The sequence below is a fragment of the Octodon degus genome, unplaced genomic scaffold (genome assembly GCF_000260255.1).
Source record: "Octodon degus isolate 3935 unplaced genomic scaffold, OctDeg1.0 scaffold00009, whole genome shotgun sequence".
NCBI lineage: Eukaryota > Metazoa > Chordata > Mammalia > Rodentia > Octodontidae > Octodon > Octodon degus.
This window is the reverse complement of record NW_004524585.1, coordinates 4964192-4974137: the sequence shown is the minus strand read 5'-3', so window position 1 is coordinate 4974137 and position 9946 is coordinate 4964192. Positions and strand designations below refer to the sequence as shown.

Genomic DNA, 9946 nt, shown 5'->3' with positions numbered 1-9946 from the left:
ACTAGAAAGTTTGGGACATTGGAGCTGCTGGTGGAGAATGGGAAGCCCAGCCCAGGAGAAATCGGAAAATACAGGAGCAGGTGCTTGGGAAGGGGTCAGGAGCAGCTCCGTGGGACACATGGCTGCGCAAAAAAGGGGAACACAAGGTGGTCGGAAAGGCCTTAAACTCCTCCTTGACATACACAACTGGATTTTTACAAAGATCCAAGCAGTTTGGTCCCAATCTGAGGTGAACACTTCAATGTTTATTCACATGCTTTGCTTTTTTTTTTTTTTTAATAATCAAAGTTGCCCAAATTAAATCTTGCTATATTACTACATATGCCAAAAAAGGAAGGAAAAAAAAAAGAAGAAGAAGAAAAAAGAAAAGGGCCTTTTAAAATAAGGTAAGGGAGGGGGCCCAGGAGATGGCTCAGTGGAATAAGCGCTTCCCTGGCAAGCACAAGGATCTGAGTTCACCTTCTTGGTCATCATGCAAGTAATACTTCTTGCTTTTGGATGTATACTCTGGATCCCATTCCTCTTCCCGGTTTCTCTTTTGAAAATCATTGTTAGTGTTGTTGTTATTGTTACCAGAATAGTTGCCTCTGCCCCAGCCTCTCCCTCTGGCTCGAAATTGAAAGGTTCCCCGAGCTCTGCCGCCGCCTCTTTCACTTGGACCCACAAAGTCTTTGGTCCCCAGTCTGGATTTGGCAAAGCCCGTGGTGCTCTCTTCTCTCTCCTCTGTCTCTTCAGGATACTCCTCCACTTTGTAGGAGTGAGATGACTGGGAGGAGGAGGAGGAGGACCTGGAGCGATCTTGTGTTCTCTGATGCTTCTTTTGCTTCTTTGATCCTTTATGTGTTTTCTCAGTTGATCTTTCCCTTGAATGGCTTGAGTCTCGGGAATCCACTGATTGTCTTGATTTACCTCATTTAAGATCTCTCTCCTTATGTTTTTCACGATGTTCAATATCAAGACGAAGGTCAACAGGATCATCTTTGTATTTTCTCTCAGCCTTGTAGCCAGGTTCCCGAGGACTTTTCATTTCATCATGAGCCAAACCATGTTTTCTGAATGTACTGGGGGAAATGTTTATCCTCCTGTGTATTTCTGGGCTTTTCTTGTTTTTAGCTGCCTCCTGTTCAGCTCCTCTCTTTAGGTATTTAGTGAAACTTTCATGCAATGTCATTCCAGAAGATCCAAAGTGATGCTCTTTAACATGGTGAACAATGGTCACTATATGCTGAGCAAACAATTCTGAAGGGCTACGCTGAGACTGAGCTGACTGAATGTGCTGGAAAATGGAACGAAACTCCTGCTCCTTTTTGTTGCTATGAACCAGATCCCGACAAAGCTTGCGTTCCTGAGCCAACAAACCACTGGGTCGTGCAAGGTCCTCATCGAATGAATCCATGCGTACATTGACCTGGGCCTCTCGAGTAATGGAAAATGAAGACTTTCCCGAGGAAAAGTCTCCTTTGGCTCCCAGCTTCTCACGGCTCTCAGAGGTCTTCCTTGGGGGAGGTGATGAGCTTTTCTCTTGCACTGCCTTATATGCAGTCACTCAGAAATTCTTCTCAGGCACAAACCCTCGGTGCCCACTTTCACTCCTCTTGGCCCCTCCTCGCTCTTCCTTTTTGGATCTCTCTGTGAAAGACTCCTCTTCCAACTCCTCTGCTTTCCTCTGCTTTTCCTTCCCTGCATACATCAGGTCTCCCATTTGCCCGACTTCTCAGCCTCCTGGTTTTTACTTGCACCAGCTATGACTTTTGACATGAATTCGGGTTCATCATCAAACTCAGATTCCTTCCTTCCCTTAGTTTTGTCCTTATCTTGATCATCCATCTCTTCCTTGTGGAAGTCTGCCATCTTCTTCTCAAAGTCATCATGGAGTTTATACCTTTTGGGCGACTGACTGCTCCTAAAGGGCTTCTCACTGTCAGTCTTGGAAGCAAATGAATCTGATTTCACTTTTGCATCCACTTCAGAGAAGCTCCCTTTCTCCTTCACTTTTTCTTTATCAGAATTTGTCTGTTTCTGCTCCTTATCTTTCCCATTCTCTGTCTTCTGGTCTTCTAGATACCTCTTAGTATAGGCTGCTCCTCCTGCAGTAGCACTCTCCTCCTTCTGAGATGAGCCATAAGTGGAGCCAGTGGCTGGTGGACTCTTACCCACAGGGCTTTTTTTGGACGGACTCAAAGATCCAGAGCCATGGTCGAACTGACTTTGATGGCTCCCAGACTGGTACCCAGCACCACTTGGCAGAGATGAGCCCATCTGGGATGTGTTGGAAAGTGGAGGACTAGGTTTTGGCACAGGGCTAGGTCGGGGTGACCGCCGCCTCACCACCACAGACTGAAGAGGGCCCTTGAGAGCTGGGCTCAGGTCAGAAACTGCAGAGGCTCGTGATGCAGAACCAGTGCTGTAGGTGGTAGCATCTGGCCATGGCTTTGAACTCTCAGATGTTTTTGTATCTTGAGAGGTGCCTCCAGAGAAGGTCTGATCCTTGGTCTCATCTCCCTGGTTATCCCCAGCAGCTTGAGATGGCCGGCTATCCTTGGAAGAGGACTTTTTCTCCTTTGCAGATTTGCGCTTAGAAGATTCAACTCGGCTGTGGTTGGAGGAAGAACGAGAGGATGAGGAGCACCTTGAACTGGCAGAAGATGACTTATCCGAGTTTCTAGAATGGCTCCTGGACCTTGGTGAAGGAGACCTTCTCTTTGGGGACTGGGATCGAGACCGGCCCCGACGAGGACTATACGCTTGCCGATAGTTCTAGCCTCCACGGTTATACTGGCTCCATGGATAGAAGCCTCTGTTGAGCCCTCGGAAATAATAGGCCTCCGATAGCCTCTGTTGTGACCTCGGAAATCTCGATTCTGATATACTCTGGGATGATTCCTTTCTCTGTTATGAGCCGGAGAATATGATCTGGAACGAGACCTAGAACTCAGCCTGCGTTTTCTTGATCGAGAGACAGATCGACTTCTGGATCGTGATTTCGAAAATGAACGAGAACGAGATCTTGATGCCGATCTTGAGCGAGAAGAGCGAGACCCAGACTTTGATTTGTTTGTTTTTGACATCTCTGAAGAAAGGTTCACTTTTTAATTACACCTTGTCAGAACAATGATTCAGTGTGCACTGGATGTAGACACTGCTGGGGAAGAACGCTGGCTGTGCCACTGGCTTCTCCAATTTACTAAGTCAGGATATAATTCTAGGCCTACCGCACGACCTCACAGGCAACCTCGCAACGGCACAACCGGCCTGAACCTCGCCCCCGCCCGACAGCCCAGCCTTAATGTTTTGAAGTTGCCCTTGATACAGACCCAGAGGGTACAGGGTGCAGGGTCACATCAGCCCTAGCATCATTCAGGGCTCTGTGGTGCAGAAACAGATTTGGAAGATGGTCTGTCCACTGCCGTCGATACCTCTCTGGATCTGTCTGGTTCACTCCAGAGCTTCTCATTCCTCTAGATAGTACACGAGAGCACAAAGTTGCCTTTTCTTCTTTGCTTCTCTTCTTCTAAATACAGTTATTGAGTAGCATAAGAAGTTATTCTCTCTTTAGTTTAGAATAACTAATCCCAGATGTGAATTCAGCCCAGTGGTGGAGTGCTTGCTTAGCATGTAGGTGGCCATGGGTTCAATCTACAGCACCACAAGAAAAAATGTCTAATCAAATATAGTACATACTATTATTCTCAGATTGGTCCTTTGTTCTCTCATAGCACTGCTCTTTCTACAAAATTATGTATTAATGAATTTACTATGTAAGATAATTCTAATACTTATTATGCCTATTGTAGAACATATTTCATAGCTTATACTTTATTAGTAAGTTTTAAAATATCTTATTTCATGAATCACTTAAAATTTCTGTTTGTAATTACTTTAGTTTAATTGTTTCATTTGTGTAAATTTGTATTTCTGAATCATAACATATAGAATCTGTTTGGGGCTGGCGAGATAACTCAGTGTGCTAAAGCACCTGCTTAGGCAAGCTTAGGCAGGCACAGGGACCATGGTTCATTCTCCAGCATCACAGGCCATGCCAGCCCCATCCCCAGGGCTGGCTGAGTAAGCCAGAGTCTAGGCGTAGTGGCACATGTGTGTAATCCCAACATTAGGGAGGCTGAAAACAGGAGGATCACTATGAGTCCAAACTGTGTAGTGTAACCCTGTAACAACAAATGAAACAAAGCAAAACAAAGAGAAAACTCTGCCAAAAATGTATGCATACTTTAGGAAAAGGAATACTTGTGTAAATACCTTAATACTAAATTTCTTAAGGTATCTTTAATACAAGAACTTTTGCCCTCTGCAATTACAAGAGGTGCTCAAAGTGGTGGCCGTCAGCTACCAGATATTTATTTCTATGTCCAACTGCTGCTGGGGTAACCTTGGTCACTGAGATTGCTACACATGCATTTTTGATATCTTCAGGAAGGGCTGGCAGTGTAGTGGGGTTTCTGTGATATACATCATCCTTTAGGATCTCCCATATGAGGATAACACCCTCTGTTGAAAGAATACTATATAATTTTTCTTAGCCTGAAGTGTTTATATATGTTGGGGCAGATTTATATATTGTATGTGACAAAAATCTAAGAACATTTCTTTTACATCACATAGTAGTCACAGTTAAGGCACACTTTAAAACATTATTTCTTGATGACAGTTATTTTGTAAAAGAGCAGTTCATATTAGTATCTATAAATTTCACTTCAGCTAGCAGAACTAAAGATTTAAAACTGATCACTTGAAAGAATAAACATTCCTGGAAAATTCAGAAAATTAGATACATGACTGTAGACCTAGTTATCACACTGGAAAATAATGTGGTATGACATTAATGATTATGGGAACCTTTGTCTAACAGAATTGTGCAGTCAGTAGATGGCACTCTTTGTTTTATTATTTGGTATTGGCCCCTCCCTTTAATGTGTTGATAGTTTATTATTAAATGTGTTGATAGTTCATTTTAACTATGTTAAAAAATTCCAAAATTATTAATACGTAGTTTATCAAATCAATCATTTTGAGCAGATTTTATGATGACTTATTTCCTTTAATATTATAGTAAAATTCCAGAGGGGAGTTTGAAGAAGGCATTTCCCTAAATAGTCACACTTAGCTTTAAATGAATAGTTAATATGATTTATTGGTTAGCACCTCATAATCTTAAAGACTAAACAAAAACATCACCAGCTCTCACGATTTCTTTCTGTGTATCAAGTAGAGAGAAATCATCCTGTCCTCACTTACATGCCCACTTTCTACATCTAATGACTACAGATATTAATTTCAATATTTTTTCCCACTACAACATGAGTGTTTTGAAGACACCATCTCTTGCTGAGCACCTAGTATTGACTAAATAAGTATTTGTCAAGCTTTGTTTTTTTTTGTTAGCAGTAGTACCTGGGATCGAACACAGGACCTTGCGCTTACCAGGCAAGCACTTATTCCACTGAGCTATCTCCCCAGCCCATTGTCAAACTTCTTGAGTAAATTAATACAGAAAAATGCACATCATACCATCTAATTTATAACACAAGGTGACAACTTTTTTTTTTCTCTTTATGTATTTGGTACAGGGTCTCAGCACACAGCTTGAATTTGCAGTGATCCTCCTGTTTTCAGTTTCTCCAGCACTGGGATTACAGGCCTGCGGGCCCATGCCAGGGCTTGGTTGCCAGCTCAGGGGGCACAGCTGGTGCAGCATGTGGTAGTGACTTTTTAAATGAAACAAAGTATTGTTTTCTGAACAATATCAAGAAGGTAGTTAAGTATATTTAATTAGTTTGTAACAAAAGCAATGGGTGACTTAAGTAAAAATACACAATACGGTGTGGTCAATAAACTGGTAGAAGAGTAAGCAGGTTGAAAGAATCAGAGAACTTTGTTTTTATATGAAATAAAACCAAATTTCCTGGGCCGGGGAGATAACTTGGCGGCATACGTGCCTGCCTGGCAAGAGTAAGGTCCTGAGTTCGATCCCTGGTACCACATGCTGTGCAGGCACTGGAACCCAGAGCACTTTGTGGCAGCCACTGAAATTGGGCATGGTGCTGCACGCCTGTAATCCCAGCAGTAGGGACACTGAGACAGGAGGATCACTAGGAGTCTGAACTTCATAGTGAGACCTCATATGAAGAAAAAAAATAGTTTCCATAATCACATGAGGCCTGCTTAAAATTATACCTGTTTGGAAATGCATATGGTGCAGACTGTGAAGATCTCTCTTTCCTTACTTATCATCCCAGTTAATTGCAACCATAATGCGACACTTGCACTGAGTCATCTGCAGTCCTAGGCACACATTACATAGGCTCTTTACTGTTGTTATTATTACTGCCTTGTCCACATAGGTTCCATTGTATGTGCATAGAACTCATTAAATTCTAGTTCTATGACAACATTTAGAGACAGTTGAAGCATGTGCTTTTCCTTCTCAATTTTCAATCTCTAACTAACGTAAGTGCAGTTTGGCTTTAAAGCAAAAGTTCCAAAATTTGGTTTAACTGGATAAAGATGAGGATGAGGGATGAGTTACAGTGAGTTACAGTGGGTCCGTCTGTGTGTTAGATTTGAAGAATAAGTAGGAAGTGCAATGAGATACTTATTTTTTGCTTTTTATGCTGCTCTCTTTCTCTCTCTGGCTATATGCATACACATCTTTGCTAGGGACTGAACTCCTGGGCTCATACGTTAGGCAAGCATTCCACTCTTGACATGTACTTCGTTGCTTGCTTCTGTGCTTTACCCTAGTTTTTAAACATCCCTTTCTGATATAAAAATTTTCTTCGTTGTTGACATATTCTGTTTCTTTCTTTTGTTTCCTCAAGTTCATGCCACATTGCTGCTGCTTCTGTTGGGTCTAAAGTAGTCTAAATTGCTCTCTTTTATCACTTAACTTGTTACACAACAAACAGAAGTTTTTACTTCTTCACGTCGTAAAAGATCTTTGTACTGTGTATATCTGAAAGCTAATACAAGCTCTAGAGGCAGTTTTTTGAATTAAATCTATTATGAAGTACTAAATGTAGGAAGGGTATTCAATGATATATTCCTGTGGGTTAATATTCAAATGCAGAAAATTTCTACTAAATGTAGCAGATGTCATGCTACTAAATTGCTAGGAAAATGATGTAGACAGGTATAGTATCATTAAAATCTTTATGCATCTCTCATAAACCATAAAGCAAGAGAGTGGATGTGAAAGTGAGGATGACCTGTGGTTAACCTGTAGGACAAGTCTAGATGTTTTTCTGTTGCATCTCTTTCTGTGACTTCCCTGTATTGATGTGGTATAGTGAGCAAGAAGATCAGCCTTCAAGATAGACACTGGGGAATGGCTTCACATAGGACAATCAAACAATATAAGTTGAATGTCACAGCACCACTCTATACAGCTATCCATGATCTCTAGGCCAGGGCATTTCCAAGAGTCAAAAAGGAAAGAAACTCATGGTATTTGTACAGAAGTAATAAGTAGATTACTGAGTATTTTCACTACAGACACAGATCTATGATAATGTATAAATTAAGCACAGTAAGAGATTTACAAAATAAAAATTACTAACAAAATAAAACAATTATAGCAATATACTGCAGTACAAAGTATGTGAATGTGATCTCTGAAAATATGTTACTACGCTCTACATTTTTATTCTTGTGATATGCTGTATACGATTATCTTCTAACCACAAGGTGAATGACATAGATTATGTGGCAGTGTAGGCCGTTATATGAAGGTTGCTTATACACAAACACCCCTTACCATGACAGTCTGTCTGACAGTGGTGACGCCTGTGAAGTGAAGGTACTGCTTCACTTAGGTCATGCATACATTGTGGATAAAGTAAACAAAGGATGATTCACTTTCTGGCAGGGTGGAGATGCTTGTTGTAGTGGATGGCTAACTGGTGGTCAACTTCTTACACCCAGCTGAACTGAATTAGCATGGTGCTGTGTGCAACAGGCCCACCTAGGGGTGTTGCCAGCAGCAGAAAAGGCATAACTGAGAAGCTGTGGGAACGCTATTAGGAATGTCATTTGGAGAAGCTGTTGGAGCTGTTGGAAGCCCCTGATTCTCCTGGGTGACCTTGTCATGCTGGCTTTCCTGATGAACTTGGATGTTCTTGTCAGAGGATGATCTCAGGACCTTATTGTCACTGAAAATGGCTACAGCTGACTTTGGAGGAGCTCTGATCCTCAACTTGAGTGTTGCTTCCTGACTCTAGAGGGGAAGATGGTGCACTGCTCAGCCTTGTGGAGAAGCTTGTCACATTGTCTTTCCTGATGGGGTCTCAGCTTTGCTCATCACTGGAGGAACTTGGGACTTCATTGTTGCTGAGGTACTAGTGCTGAAGCTCTGGTGCTTACCTTGACCATTGCTTCCTGGCTCCAGTTCAGATCCCTCAGCCTGCTAGCACAGATTCTTCATTCCCCTGACATAGACTTCTGATCTTCCTCTTCTGAACTTTAGGCCTTTCCAGCTCAGATCCATGAAGTGGGCTTGTGTGAGACTTTGTTGTGGGCTCTGGGTCTCCACTTGTGCTTGTGGGAGGCAATGTTATGAGCTCTAGGTTTTCAGTTGTGCTCATGAAAGATATTAGGATCCAGGCCCTCAACTGAATGCTTTGGTCTTTAGTGTGTGGACAGGTTTCCTACACTCCTTATGTATAATTCTTTGGGTGATTCATTATAAAATAATGCAAAATATGTTCAGTATTACATCATTTGCTTTGCAAAACCCCAAACTATGAAAAAAGGCAAAATGAAATGTTATCATTCTGTGCAGAACAACATAAAATTTAAAGCTGTGCACTGTATAATATGTAATTTTTTATTTCATATTTTCAGAACTTAGTCGACTATGGGCAACTGAAACTGCCAGAGTGAAACTGAATGGGTGGATGGCTATGATAGTGTGCTGTTTAGTTGTCTCTCTGAAGTTACTCAACTTTGAAAGACACTTAGCAAGAAACTAATAAAAGCAAAAAATAAAATTATGATTTTAAAAGCCATGAGTCGGCAAAGTAGACAATCTAAAAGGGGATAAAATGAACTTTTTTTATTTTCTTCTTTATCAAGATTTAACAGCTATATCTTAGAAATCTGCACTTCTGGAGAAAAGAGTAAAGATGCCCTCACTCTCTTGTGAAGTGTCATTCTATAACTTGGTTCCTACTCTGTACTGTGAACTGCTTGAACTACTACCTTTGTCATCACAATCCATCCCTGGAAGGCAAGACTGGCAGCCCTCAGTGTACGTATGAGAATACTGAAGACACCGCAGGTGAATAAATTAAATAAATAACATCTGACCAGCACATGTGGATCTAGTGTTCTACATACTTTAGCTAGAACAGTTCCATTGTTAATAACTGTACTATATAGTTTTAAAAACATATAAAGACACAAAATGTATATCATGTATAGTCTATGCTAACAAATGGAATAACATATACAAAATTCTTAAAAATGAAAAAAAAACCTAAATAGCAGAAGAGGGAAAAATGTATAAACATTTCAAACAATTAAAAAACTGTAAGTTTTATATTTAAAAATTCTCCATGGAGATATTATCTCTTTAAAGAGTTTTCTTTGAAGTATTCAATGTTTGAAACATTCAAGAATCAGTTAATTTGCGTGCAAGTAAAGTTTTTTGGGGAAACAAAAGACAAATGAGATTTCTAATTCATTTTCATAAAGTCAGACAAATATACCTTTAAACAGCACAGTGACAGAGCAGAAAAAAATAAAAAACCCCAGCATTTTGCATGAAGCAGTGCAGACACAATGCTAGAAAACAGAAGCAAAATTGCGTTTACAATGCCTCCTTTTTTCCTTGCAGATTCCTCTCTTACTATACCCCTTTCAGAAATAACTCTTCACCAGACGAGAACAGACACCTCACTGAGAATGTTTCAGTATCTGTGTTAAATTCTCT

The 9946-nt window shown here is 40.9% G+C and overlaps 1 protein-coding gene across 1 annotated transcript in view; it reads right to left on the bottom strand.

Annotated features, from left to right (window-relative positions):
* Window positions 1-3268, bottom strand: part of LOC101585248 (thyroid hormone receptor-associated protein 3-like) — a 4341-nt gene extending 1073 nt beyond the window's left edge. Inside the window, 3 exon segments of the mRNA XM_012512782.2 lie at window positions 460-1695; window positions 1698-2822; window positions 2825-3268. Of these exon segments, the coding sequence (XP_012368236.1) occupies window positions 460-1695; window positions 1698-2822; window positions 2825-3068 (2605 nt within the window). The 5' untranslated portion in view covers window positions 3069-3268.
* Between the last annotated feature and the right edge of the window lie 6678 nt (window positions 3269-9946).